This window comes from Magnolia sinica, chromosome 4, assembly GCF_029962835.1.
Source record: "Magnolia sinica isolate HGM2019 chromosome 4, MsV1, whole genome shotgun sequence".
Classification (NCBI taxonomy): domain Eukaryota; kingdom Viridiplantae; phylum Streptophyta; class Magnoliopsida; order Magnoliales; family Magnoliaceae; genus Magnolia; species Magnolia sinica.
In genome coordinates, this window is record NC_080576.1 from 99,009,942 (window position 1) to 99,036,069 (window position 26,128).

A 26,128-nucleotide genomic window follows, 5' to 3' on the forward strand; every position below is an offset into this window, starting at 1 on the left:
GCATGAATTTGGCCCTCTTATAAAGGAGGCATTACTCTACGAGTAGTTAAATGTATGAAGCAAGTGGCCTGTGAGATTGACTTGTGGAGGCTCGCTGGCCCTGCACGCACTAAAGAAACCAACATGGCAGGTCCATAGAGCATCTGAGCCATCCATTAAGGTAGGCCACAGTATGAAGATGACTTGGTGCAAATATCAGGCCCCACTCTTCCAGATGGCTACATACATTCATTGAATATGAAACTTTTTTTCTTTTTCTTTTTTTACCATGCATTTTTTTCCTGGGTAGCCTGGCTAGTGACTGCACTACCCGAGGTGATCTCAATAGAAGTGAAGTTTCAGCAAGAAACGTTTCAACAACGATTTGTAGCCTTATTTCAAAAAGAAGTATAATACTCATAGTGCGTACTCGACAGCTTTTTTTTATTCCCTTTTTTTTTCCTTCTTAAGGGAGAGATCAAAACCCCACAAATACAAATAACTAAACAACTAATGGTCTTCAATTGTCCTCCTTCAGCACTGAAATCACCCAGTATTCATTAAGCCGACACCTTCTTGGAAGTAACTGAATTGACGATGGTAGTGAATTCTGGGCCCTGCAAAAACCAATATTTATAAAACATTGCATAATCACAGAAACTACTTGAACACACATCTTGTGATCTCACAACACCCAGACTAACCACACACTCATCAAGTGTAGCATAGTTCAAACTGTCAACAACCTTGGAAGTGTATATTGAATATACTTTCTCCAATGCCTGAGACTGTATGCAGCATTTACACAAAGGACCAACTGAAGAACTTGGCAAGAATCCACTAGAAGCGTGACTGAAAATATATCTGATGATTATTATTATTATTATTATTATTATTTTGTATTATTCTCTCAGTTCGTAAAGCATGAAATGTGGAAAAATGCATTTACCTAACAATAAATACTTTGGAACTACATAAAATATAAGATATAGATACAGTTAAAATGCAGTAATAAAGATGAACAAAAAACAAAACAAAAAAAAAACAAAAAAAAAAAAAAAAACCAAAAGAGATACATTGCAGTTTTCTAATAGTAGTTGTTTAGATGTGTGCAATTCAGTTTGACAACCGTGTTTAACGTGACATTTTGAGGGAAAAAAGAAAAATGGAGTGTCCTTAGTACACAGCAGGAATTCTACTGGCAAGGAGCTGTTTGGATTTGGGCAAAGTTGTGTCATGACAAGCAGTCAGAGGAACCGACAAACCGTACACGCCAATAGTTCGTCCACCACCTTTTGCACAGGAATCAATGGACTTTTGAACAAATATGACCATTAAATCATGGATTGGGTGTTGTTGAGTGGAGAGGTGGAACTACTTATCAATGAGACTTGACAGTTTCAAATGTGATCCATGCACACAGTTGACATGTTCCAATATGCCACGTCCACAAACATCCAAGTTCAAGCATCCCACAGGTGCATATGTGCCACCATCAAATTTCAAGCACTAAAAAATGTAGCGCATGTGTCAATGTGAACATCAAATGTGCACATGCACATGTGCCACCAACCAATGTTTTAGTTCTCCGCATGTGCCACAATCTCTCTCCTTTCCATGTTCCAGGGTGTTTGACAAACAAGGGACAGAACAACCAGTCAGTAACAGCATGCCATGGTTTGCTTAGTCGCCACATAACTTTGCCCATATCAAAACAGGCCCTAAGGTTTTAGGTGATTGGAGAAGTGCTTGTGGATGCCCAGGGCATGGTGGCCAAAAACTTTTTTAAGCCGGTATTAGATTTAAGAGTGGCTGAGGCCAATGCACACATAACATATACATATGAAAACAAATGGTGGTGTTGTGTTACGGTAAATGTAATTCACGCATCCCAATGAATCAGGAATCTGCGATGATTGTGTTGGTGTACTGCATGAGCATACCTTCAAGGAAGCGCCACCAACAAGAAATCCATCAATATCTGGTTGCTTTGCAAGTTCAGCGCAATTGCCCCCATTTACAGAACCTGCAAATAGAGAATGCCCCATTCATCCTTAGAAACTTTAAAGAGCATAAACCAAGCTAAAAACTTCTTACGAGCACTACGCCTCCAGGACATGAAATGAAATGAAAGAGAGTCCACGGCATGGGCAAAACTTTGCAGATGAGCAAAGCTTGAAGTTGAGAATATCAATGACTACATAAAACAAGTGAGAATGGCACTGGCAGAACTTGGCAGGCAAGCAAAGCTCAAAAGTCTAGGAATAGCAACAAAAACAAAATGGTAGTGGATCCATATGATGCTTCTCTGATTCTTCTCAGAAACATATGATACTTCTCTGATACCAGCTACCAAGAGCTAGAAAGGACAAGTTTGTTGAGACCATCTGCTTTCACAAAGCACTGGGCCTAATTGACTGTCAGACAAGGTTTCCATACACGTCATACAACACCACAACTTAACCTTCTTGCTGTTTGTATCAATTTCTATGATTTTTTTTCTAAATCATTTTATGTAATTATATCATCTTCGTAGCCCTTCTCCCACCTTCAGCTTTATGAATCCTGTTTCTCCAATCTATCTCAATATTTGAAACAGGAAGTCATGTCATTGCTCAAAAAATCCAATGACAGGTACCTGACATCAAACTGTGTTGACTATATAATAACCAGGTATGGTGGGTGCAATGCATGCAAGGAGAGACTGAGGTCTGACCTGCCCCTGTGCACTGTGTGGACCACCCGATTAGCAGTCCAAAATCTCACACAAACATGCCACAGAAAGGCATATGTGCAAGAGTACAATTCTTATTCTTTATGTGTTCCTGTGTGGCAAAATATTTTGCATAGAGGACTTGTGTTGTCCTGAACTTCAGAAATATATGGTTTGCTTGCATGCGTAGCTCACAGTCAGGTGATCAAGACTGTTGATCTCTCGAGCTCATCATCGATGAGGGATGCCCCAAAGTTCTCCAGATTGGAAGATCTTAACCCTTCAATCAGGTTGTCCTGATTTCCATGTTCACAACCAAGTTCAGCCCAACTGTCCAACACATGACACGGCAATCTTTACAAAAACAGTCTGCATACAGTAGTACACGGTTTATAATAATCTACAGAGCTTTTACCAGGAAAAACAGTCTACGCATTAGTTTTTGGAAATTCCACCTAATTTGAGAAAGCCTTTCATGTTTTTCTACCGTAACAGCATAAAGGAAATGTACGGAATCTAATAACATCTTATAGTATATTTGACAGTACAAAAAGGTAAGCAGATAATAAGAAAACCGCCGTCACCATTGTCATCAAAGCCTTATCCCAACCAATTGGCGCAGGCTGCATGAATCCTTTTCCACCATTCCACTCTATCAAGGGCCATAACCTTAGTTAAACCATAGGTTAAGTCAAGGTGTTTCGTTGCGGTATCGGTGGGCGTAACGGTGCCCACCGGTGTGTAACGGTACAAGTTTTTTATTTTTTTTGTCAAAAAATTATAGAAAAATATCCATTAAATCCGGAATATTCTAAATATTCCAAATATGCATTCATTTATAATTTGGAACATGTTTATGGTGGTGTAACGGTCCAGTCTTTGGTGAGAATGCTATACTGGGTTGTCTGAAGGACTTACGAACCTAAAAACCTGGAATTAAATACAACTTTTTATATTTAGTTTTCTAACTATATAATATTTATATAAATTTACTATAATGAATGTAATACCAAAACATCTTATATTTTCAAGTTTTCCTTTTATTTATAGTGCTAGTGCATTGCATACTTCATGACTCACATACATTTCATTTCAATATATAGAGTTTAGGGACTTTTTATGCACCTAACAATTTGATATCATTTTCCCCCATAGATCTTTTAAAAAATAAAATTAAATTGGGGTTCGGGGACCATTTGATGCCCCAAACTAGCCTCAAATTAATGCAATCTATTGGCACTTATCCCGCTAATGGATTGGTGGACATTTATTGGACAGTGAAAAATGAAAAATATCAAATGGTCCTATTTTAAAAAACAAGTGTCTGCACACTAATGGTGAAAATTGTTCAAACAATTTAATTTTGGGATTGTGACTTAGCAATAATGGTCCTAAAATTTAATTGGTTAATTTTGAGTTGATATATAGCTCATGCATAAATTTTTAGGGCCATGTACTAGGGTCCACTCGATTATGTATTATATATCCATGTCATCCATCTGTTTTGGCAACTCATTTAAGGGCATTGGAAAAGGAAAAAAAAAAAAGGTAAATCCAGATCTCAGGTGGACCACTAGTGGGCCAGGCAGGCCACCTCGATGTATTTGTATATACATGCCATCAATCCGTTTTGCCAACTCATTTCAAGGTATGGTCCAAAAATTCAGGTAGATCTAAATCTTCGGTGGACCACTAGTGAGCATCCCTTTAAAAGTGGGGCCCACCTCAATGCATTTGTTGTATATCCATGTGGTCCATCCTTTTTTGCTAACTTATTTCATGGCATGGTTCAAAAAATGAGGCGGATCAAAATCTTAGATGGACCACAAAAAAGGGATTTAATTCCCACCATTAAAATTTTCTTAAGACAATTTTTTTTTTGGGATCAAGCTGTTATTTGTGTTCTCCCTTCATCAAGGTCAGGTCAAGGTCTATGTGACCTCATCAACAGGTTCAATGGAAAATAAACATTATAGTGGGCCCTTAGAAGATTTTAACAGTGGACATTCAATCCCAACTGTGTGGCCCAATTGAGATTTGGATCCCTTCATTTCAAGCATCGTGCCTTAAAATGAACTTAAAAAAATTATGGACAGCATGGATATACTACACATAAATCAAGGTGGGCCCCATGTAACAAAAAAGTGCGTGTGTGTGCACTGTGCTGCGTGCGTGTGCAGACTGCAGAGTATATAAAAATAAATAAGTGCGTGGCTGTGAAAATGAAAAGAAGAGAGAGAGAGAGAGAAAAGAAAAGAGGGAGACTGAGAGAGAGAGAGAGCGAGATGGGAAGAAAGAAGCAGAAGGGCAGCTGCTGCCACCGCAGCCACAGCAGTGCCACAACCGCAGCAGCGGCCCGACCACAGCAATGCCGCAGCTGCAGCCGCAACCCAAAAAGAAGAAGAAAAAGGTATTTTTTTTAATTTCATTTTTTCCCATTTTCTTTACGGTTATGGGCCGTAACTGTTGTTACGGTACCGTAACGGCCGTTACAAACCCAAAAATAGAGGGTGCTCCGTTTCGGGGCCGTATCGCGTAACGGTATCAACCGTTACCGTTACGTATCGGCCATTACGGGTGAAACGTAACCGATTTTGAATACCTTGGGCTAAGTCTTCTTTTACTACCTCCACCCCCATGTCCTTTTGGGCCTTCCCCTTGCCCTTTTAGATCCTTCAACTTGTACCAACTCACTCCTAACCGATGCAGTTCTTGGTCTCCATTCCACATGACCAAATGATCCAAGTGTACTTTCCCTCTCATCTTATTACCTATTGATGCTACTTCTAAATTCCTTCAAATGCATTCATTTCTAATTCTATCCTTCCTTGGCTTGCCACTCATCCATCTCAGCATCCCCATTTCAGCTACATAACTGCCAACATTCTGTCCCATAAAGCACGGTTTGTCTTACAGGTTTACAGCCCTCCTATAAAATTTCCCTTTCAGATAATAAGAAAAGCATAATCCATGAACTAACAGTTGTGAACAGAAAGAGTACCTCCATAAATAATGCGTGTTTTAGATGCTACTTCTGCTGAGACATTCTTTCTGAGCCAATCGCGAATGGCTACATGTACTTCCTGAGCCTGCTGTGGAGTGGCAACTTTACCTGTGCCAATGGCCCACACAGGCTCGTATGCAATCACTACATCATCCCAACTGGGCACATTATCTGCACAACATGAACCCATCCAGATATGGAAATCAGTCGTCCTTATCTTCTTCTTTTTCACACGTTAGACCCGATCTAATGTGACTTCAAAAGAAAAGAAAACATTTGCCAAAATTACAAAGATGTACCTGCGAAAGCCTTTAGTTGTTGAAAACAGACATCAAATGTTTTCCCTGCTTCTCTTTCTTCTAATTTCTCTCCTATACAGGCAATTACCTTGAGATTCTGACCCAAGGCGTAAGCAGCTTTCTTTCCGATAAACTGAAGATGGGAGGGTTTTAGTAAAGTTCCATATCAATAGCAAGGCTTCATTTACTCAGCTTCACTTCAATAGTTCACTTAGGTATGATCATAGCCCTGAATGTAGCAAAAAAGGCGTTCATGGGAATAGTTTTGGAATGTTTACCTGATCATCTTCACCAATGACATGTCTCCGCTCAGAATGCCCAAGAATGACCCACTGGCAGCCAATATCCTTCAATTGTTCCACACTACAAATTGGAAAGGAAACTTTTGGTAAGGGAGGGAGTGATGATATAAAATCCAAGAAACAAGACCTCAAAGTGGGAAAATGTCAGAATCCTCATAAAAGTATCCAACAAAGTCTCAAAGCAGAAGGATAAAAGGATTTGGAGACCTTATTTGCCAGAATATTATAGACAAGTATAAGAAAATACAGTTTCAAAAGAATGGCGGTATTAGAACTGTTGAAATTAAACTCCATCTTGGCATGGATGAGAGAAACATGCAATAAATGGCGTGGATGAGGGAACACGCAATAAATAGTGGTCACCCCAAAAGGGAAAATAGTGCAAGCAGAAGTTATAGAGACTCAAAAAAGCACATTGGGTGTGTGATTAGATGCAGTATCTCACTAACAGGAAGTTACGAGTTGATTAAAAGGGAAAGGGAAAAGAACATTACAAGGAATCAAGTGGTATTGTATATGATTAATAACAGGAAATCACAGGCCTCCTATCAGTATATTTCCAGCTCACAAGCTTCCATGGAGCCTCTATGGCATTGACGCAATTTATACATGTTGGACTACAGCTAGAAAGAGGTAGGTGCATCTATCCAGAAACAAGAGCATATATGAACATGCAAATGATTGTAGAATGGTGAAGCCTATATGTTTGCTAATAAATAAACTTAATGAAAAGGGTTTGATTCACTTGACTTGCCTTGGGGGTCATGCCCCACCTGCTTCAATACCATATCCATTGGCTTGCAATTAACCAAAAAACAAATCAATGGATGGATTGCAGATATTTGGAACACTGCCCATGATCAATGCTTTGAAATGATCCAAAAGAATTGAGTAATTGCTACCTTAATATGCTCTTGATTTGACAGCCGCATAGCTTCCAAATGGATTTAAAAACTGACAAACAAACAAATGAGATATCACCCCTGAGCAAGCTAAGTGTGCCTGGACTGTGGGTAACTAGGCTTGGATCAATGGTTGACATTACTGGTCCTGAGCTAAGGGCTGATGGCACATGGTTTATGCTTTGCTCAACTGGACCATGGCCTTCCATAACAAGGCCTGGACCTTAGTTGTAGGCATGGACATATACATAATTGTAGTGTTCTCACAAAACACAGGAAAGAAAAAGGTACTTAACCCCATTTTTAGAATGTGTCCCTACAATGCTCTTGCTTTACCTTTTTCAGTTCTCTGTGAGATGGGTTTCCACAAAACCCTCAAGTAATGGCTATTATAGCACTGACAGCAACGTCGAAGGCAGTAACAACGATGGCGACGAATACAGTCAGCAACAATGTACAACAACAACGGGAAGTGTTGATGTTATAAAAATGGTGTGTGTTGCCCCGGTTTATGAAAGTGACCATTTCAGCCCCAGGGTCTGGGCCAGAGCTTGGTGAAATTGGACTCAGGCCTGGTCTGAACAATATTGGGTTTGGAATAATGCTTGTTTTCGACCTGAAGGTGCACCTGGATTATGGAGCTTGGTGAAATTGCACTCAGGCCTGGTCCGAACAATAATGGGTTTGGGCTAATGCTTGTTTTTGACCTGAAGGTGCACTGGATTATGGTGCTCTCTCAGAGAGCCCAGAGAATGGCTTTCTTTTAACTCCTTTTACTTCAGGTCCCAGGAGCTTTTGTATCCACTTCTCTATGAGGTAGGTTTTCATAAACCTTCACAGCAATGGCTGTTCCAACTACATGGTGATGGTTCAACAACTAAGATAACTGTTCAATGTCCATCAAGGTATTCAAAAACAAGCTAACATAAATTGCAATTGCACAAAGGTGGGAACTGCTATGCATTATAAAGCTGTAACTGGCATTACAGAAAAAATGCCCCATAACAGCCGTTATGGGGCCGATGCAGTTTTAGAAAAGAAATGGTTGTAACCAGTGTTTGCAATATCAATAATATAGGCCAATATATCGGCCGATATTATCGATATGGCAAGTCAGTAATACAAAATCAATGGATAATAACCAATAAAAAAAAAAGGCCCAGTTTCCTGAATATTGGCGATATCGTGACATATCGCGCGATATCGACCTTTTTTCTCAAGCTTTTTACGATGTATCAACAATATCTGTCGATATCGATAGATATCGTCAATACTTAACAGGCAACGCACGTTGCCCTTCCCAAAAACCTCGAAAACCTTTTTTTTTAACCATTTTTCTTCAGATTTCTCTCTTCTAACCTCTTAGTGTGTGGATTCGGTCCATCTTATGCTTGGATTTGGGATAAAAATCCACATTTGAAATCAGAATCAAGATTTTCTTCCATTTGGGGTCGTTTCTCATTCGTTAAGTAATTTTTTCTTTTAATCCTTTTTTTTTCTTGTTTAAATCATATAAAATGAGTGTGAAATCATAAGAAATCGTTGATTCTTCATGTTTTGCATAGAAAATCAACGCTTTCAATCTTCGATTTCGAGATTTGAGTGTAGGTGGCCCGATTTAGGAAAATTTGACGAAAATTCAAAATTTCCCCAATTTCTCCTAAATTGCTTGCAATGTTGCACTCCGCACATGAAATCAAATATGTATGAGGCCTAATCTACTGATTTGTTAACTCTCTTTTTTCAAATTTCTTAAAATAAAAATTATTCTTAATTAAAAAAATATATATTAAAATATTAATTTTTCTTTTTCAAATTTCCCTTCAACCAGTAACCAATTGAGTGTAATTTGAAACTATTTAAGAGTATTTGATTTTTAAAATTTCCCTTCAACCAACGACCAATTGAGTGCAATTTGAAACTATTTATAGGAGCATTTGTTGAAATGATCATCATATAAACTATAATTTCCATATATGAGTGTCGGTGGCCCGATTTGGGAAAATTTTCCAATTTTTCCCAATTTCTCCCAAATTGCTTGAAATATTACACTCCAAACATGAAATCAAGTGTGCATGAGGCCTCATCTACTGAATTGTTAAAGTCCATGTCAAATTCCAAGAAATAAACTTTATTTTTTAATTAAAAAATAATAAAATATTATTATTATTTTTCGAAATTTCTCTTCAACCAGCTTTCAATTGAGACTAATTTCAAAGTATTTAAGAGTGTTTGATGAAATAATCATCACATACACTCTAATTCGAAATTTGAAGTGTTGGCGGCCCGATTTGAGGAAATTCTAAATTTTACCAATTTATCCCAAATCGCTTGCAATGTTGCACTCCAAACATGAAACCAAACATGTATGAGGGTTGATCTACTTATCTACTTCTTTTGCTTTTGAATGAATTAGTTGTGTTTTCATACGTCTTCTTACATTTATAAATGTTATAAATTCAATTTAAATACAATTGCATTATTTCATTCAGACGGCGCATAGCTTAGGACCCTATACAAAGGAAACCTATGTGCACTTTTTTTGAGATGTTATGATTCAAAAGTGTGTATTAAGGCCTTTTTTAACAATCCCTGAAGTTTCATTGAAAACTTCAACTAATTTCCCAAAGTTTTACTATGTTTCCCAAAAAGTGCCATAAATTACCCAATACAAACGATATATCCCATGCGATAACCAATATGTATCTGTATCCCAAGGGTGAGATACATAACACGATACCGATATTTCAAACACTCGTTGTAATGAGCATTAAGGCCAATACCATAACAATAATTACAGTGGTCGTTATGGCCACCATAACCGATATACCTTGCAGTGCATAGCTGCTCCAATCAGTGAGAGCTCTATAATGAGTTTAACAAACCCCCTTCCTATCTCCTATTTTTCTTTGCAGATGGTTTCTTTGCTAGCCATACACTGACAAGTGACAATGACTCCAACTGCACTTGTTGGATGACAGGTTTACAACATTGTCAATAGTTAAAAGGACGGCAATTGGGTGATGCAAATGATTTCAATCCAGCGATGGGAACAGCACTGACAACTAGGTGTTGAGGCAACATTGAAGGGAACACAGTCAATAACATTGATTCATTTATCAAGGGTGGAGTGCTCCTGCCCCCTTCCCCTAGGGGAGGGCATGCAACAATGTGCCAGGCACATCAATCTCATTTGTGGCCTCTGTTGATTCAAGAAAATTGCATATGACTTTCATCCTAGTTCAGCACTTCTTTTCTCTCAGTGACAAAATACATAATGGATCACATACAACTGACTCGAGGAAAGACAAGTATATAGCCCTGATCCTTTCTTCATATTTGGAGGAAGCCCATAATCCATTTGTATTGTTGCTAACACTTTATCCATTTGTACACAATGGTCCCTCGAATTTGGAAAGTAATAACCAGCATGACCAAATCCCCAAACTTCTGCCGTGCTGCCACCTTTACCACAAGTCACACAAATGATTGACCCATCATATCATCCAGATAAACGGAAAATACCAAAAAGTTCAAATTGGCAGCTAGTAGCATTAACTCAATTAACATTACAACATTCTTTCATCTATTTAAAAAGATTCCCCAAATTGCATATGACTTTCATCCTAGTTCAGCACTTCTTTTCCCTCAGTGACAAAATACATAATGGATCACATATGACTGACTCGAGGAAAGACAAGTATATAGCCCTGATGCTTTCTTCATATTTGGAGGAAGCCCATAGTCCATTTGTATTGTTGCTAACACTTTATCCATTTGAACACAATGGTCCCTCGAATTTGAAAAGTAATAACCAGCATGACCAAATCCCCAAACTTCAGCCTTGCTGCCACCTTTACCACAAGTCACACAAATGATTGACCCATCATATCATCCAGATAAACAGAAAATACCAAAAAGTTCAAATTGGCAGCTAGTAGCATTAACTCAATTAACATTACAACATTCTTTCATCTATTTAAAAAAGATTCCCCAAATACCTAGGAGAAAAATTATCACAGAAAGTATGACATATTCTAGTATATGGGTCCCTGTATGTAGTAGTCAGCCTTCTAGAAGCTTTGCCAGAGGCAACTAGTTGCTTCCCAAATGCCTTTGTACCATATTATGGTCTAGTTGTTCAAATGCCTCCATTGCCTCCAACACACGCTGCTAAGAGATTGAGCAAGCTGGACCTAAAAACAGTAGCTTTCACACCCTTCTTGCTTGCTTAAATTGATGTGGATGATCGTAACAGCTCCTACAAACCCTTAGAAGCCTTATTAGATATGTCACTGAAACAAAAGTGATGCCATTCTGTCTTCTTTTCGGAATCCAAGGATACGCCAGCTAAATAGTAATTACCAATGTGAATGTACGATCACTGGAATCGGAGTTGGAGACTCATCTCCAGTAACAACGGCAATGATTGAATCCTGCCTGCAACCTATTCGAGAGATTGTCAATGTGGAGCCAAAAAATGAACAGCAAGCAAGAATCAGACACTGAATCTCTGATACCAGTGACCAACCTGGGAGATTAATTCCTGTTTGGCAGAGGTAGATTTTTGTGAGGCCGTTGATCACCTGCGAGTCGGGTTTATCTTGAAAAGAGGTAAATCTTTGGGGCTTTTTCTTGGCAAAAGAGATGATGATTTGCTCTCATGGGATTGTTAGGGTAAATGTGGTCGTCAACAATCCACAAAGTTTGTGCTAGCTGGGTGGTTTCTGATCTGATCTCTAAATGAATTGCAAGCATGTTAAGTGGTAGCTCTTCTTGTAGTTGTGGAGCCTTGAGAAAATCAATGTCTTAAATAAGCACGAATTGGCCTTGTGGTGCGATTCTATTTTGATTTGCTGTGTGAACAAGTAGTTCTTATAGGCACTCTAGAGGCCTTTGCCATGGAATCCCCTCTCCAAATTTTCTCTTACCCTTGTGCAAGGGTCATCTAGAAATTTATCAAGGGGTTGTCACCATGGAGGGATTTAGAAGGCCAAAATTTGTCCATTGACTTTCATCACCAATATGTCAAAGGCAACCACTATCCTTGAAGCCGGCACCTGGCAAGGCAACGGCTTTGTGCCATGTTTCCTTAATTGCTAGAAAGCAGTGGGGTAACCTTCAAAAGGTATGGTCCAAGGTATCAATGTGAATATTTCAGTAAGATAGTGTTGAGCACATTGGTTGTGAGGTTGACCTGCCGCTTGAACATCGTGGGCTCCCTATCAAGTACTTCATCTGACGACGATTGGGATGTAATGGTCGAGAGATATATATCTCTTTTGGAGGTCAAAAAAGGGAGCAAAAACTGTTCAAACTGCAGTTTATAACTAGAGAGGTCCATAACTTTCAGTCTCTGACTAGATAATTTTCATAAGGAAAGTTAGCCAACTAAGTAATATACTTTTTTTCATTTTTAGATTCCAGTCTCAATACCAAACAACGCACAAGTTCCTGTTGAGCAGAAGTTGTCAAGAGAAAATAGTGCATTAGTTGATTGGGATGTGTTTGTAACCTGAAGAGTCAATGTTAAGTTGAAGGAGCCTGAAAGTGTTTTACTCCTATACAATAGTGAAAATCCAGTTGGCAGTTACAGTCACAGCAGTGAACATGTCAATCTCTCTTTTTTCGAGTCAAAATATGGAAGGCAGAAATTTTTGAGAAAAAATCTCTAATTATTCTGTATTTTAGTAAAGATGTAATCAATTTATGAAAGGGTCAGCTTTCTGGGTGTAAAGTGTAAAGCATTCACTCATGATCTCTTGATGATCAAAATTTATCAATTCCTTGAATCCCATACAAGTGTTTTAAAGCACCTAAGCTGAGATGTCTTCTCTGTAGGTCATTCCAAAACCTGGCCACTCGTGATCTCTTGATGATCAAAATTTATCAATTCCTTGAAGCCCATACAAGTGTTTTAAAGCACCTACGCTGAGATGTCTTCTCTGTAGGTCATTCCAAAACCTGGCATCATGAAACTTCTGAATTCTAAAAGTTTGATGGTGATATTATGCAATTATTTGAAAGTTTCTGTACCAATGAAGGTGTCAAGCAATCGAGAAAATGGTTAGCTATCCAAGACACAACCCTACTGCTCAAGAGTGCCTAAGGTGACAAATTTTCATATATACAAGTTTAAAAAGTTCACAAATGGCACGTAAAAATTAGCATGCCCCTTAATTTCTTGACCACAATTCTAATCTTTCCTATCAATCTACTTAAAACATACCTAGTGGTCCACCTGTTTAATAGTCAGTAAGCAACTGACTAGAACCAAGCAACAGCAAAATGCATCACAAGCTTCTATCCCATAATCAAAAGGCTCATAAAGAAAAGAAATCTTAAAGATGGAGATTGTGTAGGATTCAATTCATCTACGAGCAGAAAGACAACCTGATTTCTCCAGTAAAGGCTCCACCTTTTCCAACCCAAGAATTCTGTGCAGATATCTCAATCCGACCAGTTAATGAGTTCTTTACCTGATCAATGTATATAAATGGAGGTGCAACAACAACATCTGCATCATCAACAGAGAACAAAAGGTAAGAACATATTTCATCAACTACTTCAGAATAAGATGGGTAACTGACCACAGAAAATAAAAACCTTGATTAACAGCAAGTGATAAGAAAACGAATCCAAACAAGCTAAGAAAAGGCCAAAAAACATAAACGCCTAAATTCCAGTTTCTGCAATGCCCATCTTTTGCATGTCAGATATGGTCAAGATCCTTGTAGGATGATAAAATAACTAATAAAAACATGAACTCAATCCTTCTAAAGCTTTCACAATTGCTTCCTAAGAAATTTCTGCAATCTAGAGATCCCAAAATCCTTCAGATAAAAATATCTGACAAAAGAAACTGATGCCCAAAGATCAAATCCCAATAATCCAAATAGAATTTCCCTAATAATCATGGACAAAAAGGGAGATGAATTTATCTGGCCAAAAGTTTGTAATAGACTGCAGTTTGAGCAACTTTTTTATGAATAACAGTTAGCATATGTTAAAAATAGGAGAAAAGGGCAATGGATAAGAGTCTTCTATACAAAGATCTTTGGAGCACTTCATTTGCCAGAGAATCCAAATAGAATTTCTCTAATAATCGTGGACAAAAAGGGAGATGAATTTATCTGGCCAAAAGTTTGTAATAGACTGCAGTTTGAGCAACTTTTTTTATGAATAACAGTTAGCATATGTTAAAAATAGGAGAAAAGGGCAATGGATAAGAGCCTTCTATACAAAGATCTTTGGAGCACTTCATTTGCTAGAGAATCCACAACACAATTAGCTTCTTTGGGAAACTGACTAAAAGAAGCATTCATGGTTATGATGCGTAATTTTAAGGCATTTGTGATAAAAGCTAATTTACATGGTGGAACACATTTCCTAGTGGCCCATGCAACTACCAAAGAGTCCCCTTCCACAATTAGCATGCCATCTACTGAGCTCGCAAGAATGTCCACCCAGCTTTAATTATTATCAACTCCACTCAGTTTGAGTTGCCAGTCCCAGCTGTCCCCGAGAAAGTTAGCACCTTACCTCAAATTTTGGAAGGCCCATTGTACCAAACCTTCCACGAGTTTGTCTACTGATCCCAAGAGAACCCACTCAAGGAACAGACGGGAGAAGCTATACCATTGGTCAATTCATACATCCATCTCCTAAGCTGTTTAATTACAAATATATCTCCACACCTGTTTAATTACAGATATATCTCCTAAGCTGCTGATCTATCGATCGGCACATCCATCCATCACCCATCAATTCATACATCCATCTCACATATAATAAATGCATGTCATCATCATCTAAGCCTTATCCCAATTAATTGGAGTTGGCTACATGAATCACGTTCCACCATTCCACTCTATCAAAGGGGCAGACCCTCAGCTAGACCATAGGTCAAGTCTTTTCTTGCTACCTCATCCAAGTCCTTTTAGGCCTTCCCCATGCCTTTTTAGAGCCTTCAACTTGTACCAACTCCCTCCTACCTGGCAGGTTCTTGGTCTCCATTGCACATGACCAAACCATCTAAGCTTAGTAGAGAGAGAAACGGCTAGGGCAACTCTTGTGTTGTATTGGTTAGTTTTAATGACTAACTCACACACACACACACATATACATATTAACTTTGAAGGAAAGATACAGTGCTCCACAGGAGTACAAAATGTACATACACATGCACAAACAAAATTACATCTATTTCCACACTCCCCCTCAAGCTGGAGCATGGATATTGATCATACTCAACTTGGAATACATATAAAGAAGATGATAATCGGCGTTGACCATTGCTCCCCCTCAAACACAACATGGCAAGATACAAGATCTTCAATTGGTGATTGTTTGTTGATTGTAGCTTAAACTTTCTTCGTTCATTGAATCTTCTCTTCAAGAAGAAGGCCATAACCAAACTCAACAACCATCGAGTCACTAACCTGTTATCCACATGCAAATTCTCGCACAAACATGTACAACTTGCACAATAAATGAGTGAACTACACTCACTACACTTGAGAGAATACACACACAATAGCATATGGAAACATGTGTGCAACACATGCAACACAATACGAGTGAACGACACTCACAACTAACAACAGAAGCCTGATAAAGGAAGAGATGATGAATTAAAAAGAAAAAACCCACTACATATAAAAATTTCCCATGTCAAGTTGAGTGAAGCATAACGTAGAACACCTTGTGTGCGCAGTACCACTAAGTAGGGAATCGAGAACATTAGCTGCATAATCACCATTAACATGATTCAACATTGCATTAGTAGCCCCATAACATCATAAAGAGGGAATAAAGAAATCCCAATAAAAGGCCTAAAAACAAGAGCTGATGGCACCCACTTCTCACAAAACACGTTGTAGCACACCCAAATCTTGATATAACTTTGTGATTCTTGTATCTGGTAATTGCTCTTAATCAACCGCATCTACCTCATGTGGGAAATCTGCCTGAAAATCCTTCAAAAATAGAGCACAACAAAAATAACGAAATCTAGACTTGTTCCAATTTTTTTCTATTGTCTCTAAAACACCACGAAAAACTTCTCCAAAAAATGCAGAAAAAACACCATTATTCCTCTAAAATCAAGATCTACCAGATCTCATACTTTCTGCTTCAAAAAGACTAATCGGTCATACACTGCTGATGTCACCCGTATGTACGGATGACGTCAGCAACGAGCCCCACAATTGTAGGCTGCGATCAAGTCCCAACAATCATAGCCTCTCTTATACCAAGTAGAAAATAGCATGAGAAAGTGTAGAGAGAAATTGGGTGTGTGTGTGTATATATATACACACACACACATACACATAGGTGTGTGTGTGTGTGTGTATACACTTCGCAGGAAAGATACAGTGCTCCACAGGAGTACAAAATGAACATACACATGCACAAACAAAATTACATTTATTTCCACATACGTTCCTTCATCTTATTACCTATTGGTACTATTGCTCAAATGCATTCATTTCTAATTCTATCATTCCTCATCCTACCACTCATCCATCTCAACATCCTCATTTTAGCTAAACTCATCCTATGAAAATGTTGTTCTTTCAAAGTCCAACATTCTATCCCATAAAGCATTGCTGATCTTCTAGCTATCCTACAAAATATCCATTTCAGTTTGAGTGGTACACGACGATCACATAAAACTCCGGAGGCACATCTCCATTTCTTCCACCCGGCCTAAATTCTTTGCCAACATCCTTTTCAATCACTCCTCTCTCATGAATTATCAACCCAAGGTATTGAAAATGATCATTTTGGGAAACTTCTTGATCAGCAATTTTAACTAATTCCTTGTTGTCACTCCTATCATTACTAACTGTTTTAATCTAATTAATTTCAAATCATTTAGATTCTAAAGCATCCCTCCATAAATCTAGCTTTGTGCTTATGCCCTCGTCTTGGCAATCAAAACTATGCCATCTACCAACAACATGCACCATAGGATCTCTTCCTGCAAATGTCGTTAACTTGTCTATAACCAACGCGAAAAGGCACGGGCTCAATGCCCCCTAGTGTAAGCCTTCAGTAATTGGGAAATCGCTTCTCTCCACTAGTGATCCTCACATCTATTACCATTCCCTCATACATATCCTTAACAATGTCAGTATATCATCTTGAGTCTCCTTTCTTTCTCAATGCCACAAGATTAACTCTCTAGGACCCTATCTTATGCTTTCTCTAAGTCAATAAAGACCATGTGGAGATCCCTCCTCCTCTCCCTATATTTCTCCATCAATTGTCTAAGTAGGAAATATAATAAATGCATGTAGAGATCAATGTTAGAAATTTCCTTTCAAAAAAAAACAATGTTTGAAATGTCAATATACAAAGGAAGGGGGCAAAGAAGAATGTTGTAGTCGCACTCATAGTTCAAGATGCATAAAAACCAACACAATAAAAGTAGAAAGTTATTCACTTACCAACGTCAGGCTCAATCTTCGAGCTATTCAAGTCAGCAACAAGCTTGCTGATAGAGTCTTTTGTCCCATTCTACAGAAGAAATAACATAAAAACAAAGTAAAATTGATGAAACTACAAATACAGAACGGCAATATCCATGAATGTAAGTACTACTTCCGATGATATGAGACAGGAAACCACCAAGAAAAGAAAAATCCATGCCACGAAAAAAATAAATGATGCATAAATACAACTAACAAGAAAGTTGCGAGGATGAGGAATATTTAGTAAACTATTCAAGAAATTGAAGACCAAAAAACACCATTGTTCCCAGACATCTGAAGCAACTAAAACACATTAGATGTTGGCATGTTGCATGCAAGCATAAACAAGGATCAAAACCCAATCAAATGAATAATAATTTGAGCGAAAAAAGAAAAGAAAATTTTTGAAAATCCAGAAAAATGGTCCATAGGGTAAAATACGGGAAAGCAAAATCTTCATCAACACCGATGTGAACTCCAACGAAAGAATAAACGAAGAAAGAAAAAATGTTATGCAAAATAGTATAAGGCACATATCAAGTCCAAAAATACTGAAGAATATGCGAATTTTTGAAAAATCATCCACAATTAAGGCAAAAGCACCCTGCTACTTTTGAACCTTCATCATCATCATCATGATTTTGGACCTTGGGAAAAAATGAATAATGTTATAACTCGATGCTGAAAATTCAACAGCTGCCAACTTAATAAATTTTGTAGACAAATTATCCAAAAAATATTTTTAATATTTTTAATATATATATATATCTCCAAAAACTAAGTATAGCAATCCAGATTGACGAAGGTGCATATGAATGGACATAGGTGTGGATCGGGAAGTTCAGAGGATGTCCAAAGACATCAGAGACCATATTTTTTGTCGAGGAATTCCCAAAGGAATGGAACATATAGAGTTCGGGCGGCATTTCAAGGAATTTGGTAAGGTGCTAGATGTGGCAATTCCAGTGGATAGGAAGTCAGGATATGCTAGGGGCTTTGGTTTTGTTAGGTATGGCTCCCTGAGGCAGCTGTTGTGGGTCAAGGCCTGGACAGAGGCATTTTTGCAAAGAGAAAGCTGAAGGTTAGCCATACCAGGTCCAAGTCCTCCCGCATAGGCCAACAGTTATTCGTCCTCCAAGAACAAAACTAAAGAGGAGGAGATATCAAAGAGAAACCAGCAGTCCACACGAATGGCGATAGAGATCTGGAGGAAAGGTCCTGGTCTCAGCGCAGCCTCAATCTAGGAGAGTGAGGTCATTTATGAATGTTGTCATGGGCCACCACAATACTGAGGAATAAGATAATGGTCTATGCCATTCAGGTGTTGAATTGTCAAAGATTCCAGGATCCCCTGGTGACTCTTGCTGATGGCGCCATTCATACTGTTAAAATCAACAGGTTGGTGGTGGCTATACAAAGGAGGAGATTGGATCAATCTCTAGTTCTCTCACATCCTAAGGATAACTTTCCAGTTTTAGTTGTGAGTCATGTGATGGATTGGTGGATCTCAGGTGGGTTCTACTGAAGAATAAATTCCCAGTTAATCCACTTAATTCCCAGGACTTCTGGCTGGAGGTCGAACCTCATGTTAAGTTTCAGCACATGTTGTTGGAGGATTCAATCATTATGGAGAGTATCAGTTCTCAAATTTCGCGATGGTCCAAGTGGTTTCTGCTGGCAAATTTATGGGTCAAAACGTATGGCACTTGTTTAAATTATCTCCAATATTATCGAAATATCTACGATATTATTGCTATCTCCAACTTGGCGATTCCGATAACACTAGTAGCAATACCGATAACACCGGTAGTATTAGAAATTCCAGGCATCAACAATGTATCGCTAAGTATCGCCAACATATCGATATCATCAATATTTTCAGTTGTGTAAGTTTCAGGCGTCACTTGTATTGCCAATGTATCGATAGTGCCAATGTATCACCAATATTTTCGATTGTGTAAATTCTATGTGACACTTTTATCACGTGTATCGACGATATTTCAATAATATCACCAACATAGAGATATCACAGAAAATTTGTTTATTAAAAAAAAAAAAAATCCATTTCAATTTTTTTATGAGCACAGTGTTGTATTCAATTTTCAATTTGTCGTTGCTAATATTGATAATATCTCAATATTATCATTATCCCAACATGCGCAATATCAAGACCACAATCTTTTGTTTCCTTTCTAGTTGTTGACGATTTCTTGGCAAAATATAATGACTTCTTGATATTCTACAATATCGATGGATATTTGGATAGGTGATTGGATGCTTAAATGGGAAGGATGGGATGGTTAGATTGTTTCTTACGACGACACATGCTTTTTTAAGCTCTCATTACATGAAAACTTATTGTGTATACATTCTTTTTGCAAAAAAGTTAATTCTAAATATGCAAATATGTGTATTTTAGCATCTTCTGAAGTTTCACTGAAAATTTTACCGTTTTTCCCATGTTTTCTCGCATTTCCAGTTATCAGCGATATTATCGACGATATCAATATTATTTTCGTATCTCCAGCCAATGAAACTTGTAGCAATATGCCGATACCGATGCTTCGAACACTTGACATCTCACTAGAGATATGGTTGTGTTTAGGGCACTGAATACCAAGTCCAAGAACAAGGAGTCGTGGTTTGCAAGAATCTACGTAAAGAGGAAGATCTTAGCTTGGGTCATTCATCAGGTGAAGCTAGTTGAGGGCGACTCGGCTTTTAAGGTGTTGATCCAAAGGGAGCCAGAGGAACAGGCAGTGCTGGAGAGTCCTAGTGATGGAAATGAGTGTCAGAGCCGAGGGAATGGATGGTTATTGTAAGGTAGGGGATAGTGGAGAACCAATTCCATGTCTTGCAATGCTTGTCATGCCTCTCCTTTGTGGGACACCTCTCTGGCCATGGTTTGGAGTCGGATGCTCGTATCTCACCATCTGGGTCAGTGGATCCCCCCAGGGTCCTGGCACAGCTAAGCCATGGATTGCAGTCTAAACACTGTCCTAGTTATGCCAATGTCCAAGTCTCTAGACTCTTGACTCTAACATCTTCCTCCGAACCTCCACTGTCATGCAGTGCATGCCATGCCTCTCCTTGAGGGGCACATCTCTTTTACCATAGGTTAGATTTGGATGCTCACATCTCACTATCTGGGTCGGTGGATCCTGCCAAGGTGTAGTTGAGCCATGGATTGCAGTCAAAACACTGTCTTGGTTATACTAATCTCCAAGTCTCTAAACTCTAGAGTCTTCCTCCAAACCTCTGATGTCTAGCAGTACATGTCACGCCTCTCCTTGAGGGACATGTGTCTCTCTGACCAGTGACCACGGGTTGGATTTGGATGCTCGCATCTCACCATCTGGCCTGGTGGATCCCCCATAGGGTCCCAGTGCAACTGAGCCACACATCGCATTCCAAACACCATCTTGGTCATGCTATTGTGTAAATCTCTACACTCTAGAATCTAAAGTCTTCCTCCAAACCTCTAATTTAGCATTTACCCCCTCTAATCTTGTAAACCTATACCAACTCATCTGCAAAGAACATACACCAAGGGTCCTCATCCAAGACAAAGCAGTTAATTCACCTCAAAGTATAACAAGTGCAAAACTTTAATTGAATTTAGTTAATTCTTAAATCGTAAGTGACATGGACTCCCTCCCCCATATCCAAGTAGTATTACGCCCTAAATGGATTCCTTTGGGAATTTGAAGGATCCAACCCACCCAGGCATTGGGTCAAATCCTAACTAAAAGAACTAAACCAAGAAGATCTCCTTGGATTTCAATACCCCAAATTCTATGGTTGAACCAAGGGCAATAACATGACCCCTGTAAGTCTTCCTTCAAGGCATGCCAAAAATTCCTTATCTACATTTTACGAGTTGCACAATATGCCTCCAAACATACGTAGTCAATTTATCATGGCATAGGGTGGAGAGATAGGGAAACTGCATAAATAGATTTCTGGCGTAGCAGAGAACAATTTTTTCTCAGTCATAGGCCTCACTAACAGCTTCCAGAAACAAATTTGTACAAGTAAATGTTACACTAGTACATTCTTCAAGTATCTAGAGGAAGGACGTTCTTCTGCAGAGATAGAATAGATCCTACCCTAATGTGAAATAATTTTCCTGCAGCATTTTTTAGGCTCTCCAGCACATATAAGGAGTTCAGACATTGATGCATAAGTTCAACAATTAAAAAGATACAGCAATTCCCTGTCCAAACATAAGCATATCCATTGATGGCCTGTTACATGCAGTCCTCAAATTCTCCATTTAACTATATTAAAACCAAAAAGAAGCAAACTGCATGCAACATAACTAAGTGCTGACATGTAGACAATGATAATGAATTTAAGGCCAACAGATAAAAGAAAAATAAATAAATAAATAAATTTAGAGCAAGAAAGGCAAACGGAAAATATGACATAATTTCTGAAGTATACTTACACACTTCCAATTACCGCCAACGAAAAACTGCAACCACAAGCAAAGCAAGGAATAAGGAGCAGGCATGGCAAAAGAGAGTGTACAATAACATGTAAGGTCGGGATTAAAAATAATAATAATAATAATAATAATAATAATAATAAAAGAATAAAGAAAGAAAGAAAGAAAGAAAGAAAGAAGATGCATAAAGTTATCTCCAAATATGCACACTAATTTATAATCCCTATCTGTTTTATTTCATTGGTAAATGATGGCTTCATTGCAAGGCTACCTCATTATGGTATTTGGGACCAATGGGAAAAGTAAGAGGTAATATGTTTGAGCAAGTAGCATCATACACAAGACTATTTGTTATGAAATTCACAACTTTAACAGTTTAACATTTACTAGTTTAGAAGCATTAAACTAAAAGAAGCCCAAAGTGTGGAGATGCCATGGGAGCAAACCATGTGAAGCAACCATCCTTGAATAACATTACTAATAGGCTCCAATATTAAGTATTATGCGCAGGTGAAAACTGACAAGTGATACTAGAGTGTAGTCAGAGTAACAGCAACAACAGGCTTATCACAAGCAAAATAAAGATGATGAATAAGAATCTCAATCACACAATAGTCACACAATCATCCGTAAATGCAGCATCAAGAGAGAGGAAGAAGCATCACTCAAAATCTAAGGAACTCAAGATAACCTCAAGCCTTATTATAGTTTTCTAGAATTTCTCAAGGATAGGCAGCCTAAAGTGATAAAAATGCAATAAGGGTCCAGTTTTTGGCACATTTTTCAGACATATTGGGTGGTCTACCCTCACAAATGTAGCACATGTACAAGATCTAGCTAATTCATTGGTGGTGTTGCCATTAACAGGTCAGCTCATACTCCAAAAAACGCACCAGTTGGACATCAAAGGACTGGATATTATGATTAGAGGAGCTAAAAGATGTACATCAACAATCCAACTTACATTCAATGGGAAAAAGTCCTCCAGTGGGGCAAGTAGGATCGACCAACCATGATCATTTTTGGGATATGATCTGTCCACCACAGGGCCCACCAGATTAACGGTTTGGATCTCGTACTTTCACACAAAATGTACAGGATAGAGTGCCTAATATCTAAGAAAAATCGAGTCTCCAAACTGTTCATTCACACATTGCCTACAATTAAAATAGAATCTCCAGATACAGAATAAGAGACAACGTTTGACTAAGCAATTCCCCTCAGCCCAACAAACTCTGCAGGTGGGGCCCACCTTTCAAAATCCAAACCATCCTTCAACAGGATGATCCAGAGCATCCAATAAATACACTGTTAAATGTGGATCACCATTTGTAACTATCCATTCATAAGCCACCAACTCATCCAACGGTTGAGAAATAAAGGAATTGCCAACCACATGATGCTAAACGGCTTAGATCAAAATGTGGACGCCCCAACACTACACAAAACGAACAAAAAAAGGCCTTCTTTTCGATCCAACATCACATGAAACATCTACACAAAACCCTAACCCTAACCATCTATCCAGATTATTTCATCGTCATATAACAACACAAACATGTAAAAACAAAACAACATCAATATGAGAGAGAAGGAGAGGACATGATCATGCCAGAGCTTTTTTACCTTTCCAGACCCGGCCATGGCAACGACTCCTCTGCAGGCTCTTCGGCTAGTGGAGATTTGGAGGCGAGAGTCGATCTTCTGAAAAAAGGCATGAGTAGAAGATGAAGTGTCCAGATTCAAGCAAGAGCGACGCAATCCAGAGAAATGCGAAGCGGATGGGATTGCGGATTTGGGGCCAGACAGTTGAGATGCGAGAGATGTGGGAGAAACAACGGCCATTGCAACCACAGACGCAATCACCACCACCACCACCACGACAGCCACCAACAGCAACAACAACAACCACAGCAGCAGCAGTGACAGAGAACACCAACAACAATTTATATTTCTTGTTCACAAAATCCGAGAGTAAAGTACCTGTTGGATGAGATCGAGCAAGGCTAAAATTGTACTCGCACTCGCCCCACACGTGTACACGACTCACATGTGTGTAATATCCAAGCTGCTCATTGTAGTATCCCCACTGTGCAGATGCAATGTCTCAAAATTCAGGCTGACGCGATTATCATGTTAGCCATACGTGTACAAGAAAAGCGCACGTTTCAGAGGATCTATCCAACGGTCGAAGTGTGATGTATACGTGTGGCCCACTTGATTATCTTTTTGGCTGATTTTTTAGAAAGAGAACCTAGACACGGAACATAGCCTAGATGAGAGGCTCCGATTTTACACATGTGTGCCTTATCCCCACACGTGAGGGGGCTGAGCTAACAAAGTGCAGTCGAGCAACTGCACTCAGAAGTACTAAGCATCGGATATGTTATCCCACGCCCTGCACGATTTACACGAGTGTTGGTCCGCACTCGGCCGAGGCAAACGGAGAGTTATATGATACTCAGGTGCTTACGACGCTTGATACTCAGTCACTAAGAAATTGTGCACGTGTCATATGTTAACTCAAATAAAACCGATTATATTGTGAATTCACTATCTCCAAGTCAAAATGCCAAGATCAAATTGGTTGAAAGGTTGTAACTTCTGATTTGTGGACACCTGTTTAAGGAAATAGGACCGTTGGATATTTTTCCATTTTTAACCGTCCAATAAATGTTGACCGATCCGGTAGTTAGATAACCATATAAGATTTAGTCTTGGTTCATTATAAATCTACACGAAGTAACATCATTTGGACGGTTTAATTTGACTATTGGTACATCACTTATGCAATTTCTTTTTAAGTGACTGCGTATCATCCATCACAGTGCCAGAGTATCATAGTTTTTTCGAGGCAAGTTCACGTGTGACACGAAGAATCCTAATTCCAAACGCTCTATCTTCAGGCGCGAAAATTGGCCGCACAACACGTGTAGATATCTTAAATGTTCATCGAACACTTGTGACTTTCCATCCGTAGGATAAAAGCTGCCCAATGATTAAGGAGAAACGCAGGCAGGCATATTGAATGTGGACCATTGGTTAATCATTTTTCCAACCGATCAATTTCTTCCCACGTGAGGCCCACCTGAAAACGGACCACCGTGATTTTAAATGAGAAACACTCATCGGGTGGATCGTCTGATAAACGGATTGATCCCAAACACGCGCAGCATTGGCACGTGTGTCTGTGCTTGGCGCTTGAAGATGTGGCGTCTTGATCTAGCAATGACTGTGCGGTTTTGGGAGGAGATAGAACAGATGTGCGAAGGCAATTCGCTAGATTAAAGACTGAAGAGGCCGTTGAGCGCACACATGTCACATCAATGAACATTCCATGGTCCAAATAATCAGTCTGGTCTCCCCTTCTGGTGGCCCACACAACTTAAGTTGGTCGACTCTTCATATCCATCCATTTTTACATGTGTAGAGCGGCCAACTTTCGAGGGAGAACCATTTTTACATGTGTAGAGCGGCCCATATTTTTCTGTACAAGGACTGGCTAATGGAAGGGCAATATGATGAATGGTCTAGATATACCATACATGTGGACTACTGGCACGTATGCTGGAAATTTGTTTTTTAATCACTCTTCGCGCAAATCGCCTCTCGTCTTTACGACGAGGGAAGATACTAATAAGAGAACATGTGGACTAGGACGTGAGAGCGGTGGGTGGGTGTTAGATAAAGGAAGATGATATCCAATCCTACGCTCGAGCGGTGTTATTTTGCAGTATCGTTCAGGTTTTCAGTTGTAACAGCGTGCCATTCTTGAGTGATCCAAGCCGTTGATATTATGGGCCACACTGCAAATAGTCAATGCACCACAAAATTCCCTTAATAAACATCCTACCCTTTCAATAAACGGTCAACGAGATAACTGTTAAAAAGGCAATAGAGTGATTAATATTGTGCGTCCAGGATCTTCCAATCTAGTAAATTTTTGGTGAATTGGCCACTTCAGGTTTCCTATCGGTATCATACCAACGCTTTAGATCACT

At 38.9% G+C, this 26,128-nt stretch overlaps 1 protein-coding gene across 1 annotated transcript; it reads right to left on the bottom strand.

Moving 5' to 3' along the window:
- Positions 1 to 316: 316 nt before the first annotated feature.
- Positions 317 to 24,027, bottom strand: LOC131243483 (triosephosphate isomerase, chloroplastic). Its single transcript, XM_058242865.1, has 9 exons — positions 23,754 to 24,027; positions 22,128 to 22,154; positions 17,654 to 17,723; positions 13,593 to 13,716; positions 6,274 to 6,358; positions 5,996 to 6,128; positions 5,694 to 5,867; positions 1,923 to 2,005; positions 317 to 596 (listed from the first exon to the last, which is right to left on the bottom strand). Exons 1-9 carry the CDS (start codon positions 23,970 to 23,972, stop codon positions 540 to 542), a joined length of 972 nt encoding a protein of 323 aa, XP_058098848.1. The 5' UTR covers positions 23,973 to 24,027; the 3' UTR covers positions 317 to 539.
- Positions 24,028 to 26,128: the final 2,101 nt, after the last annotated feature.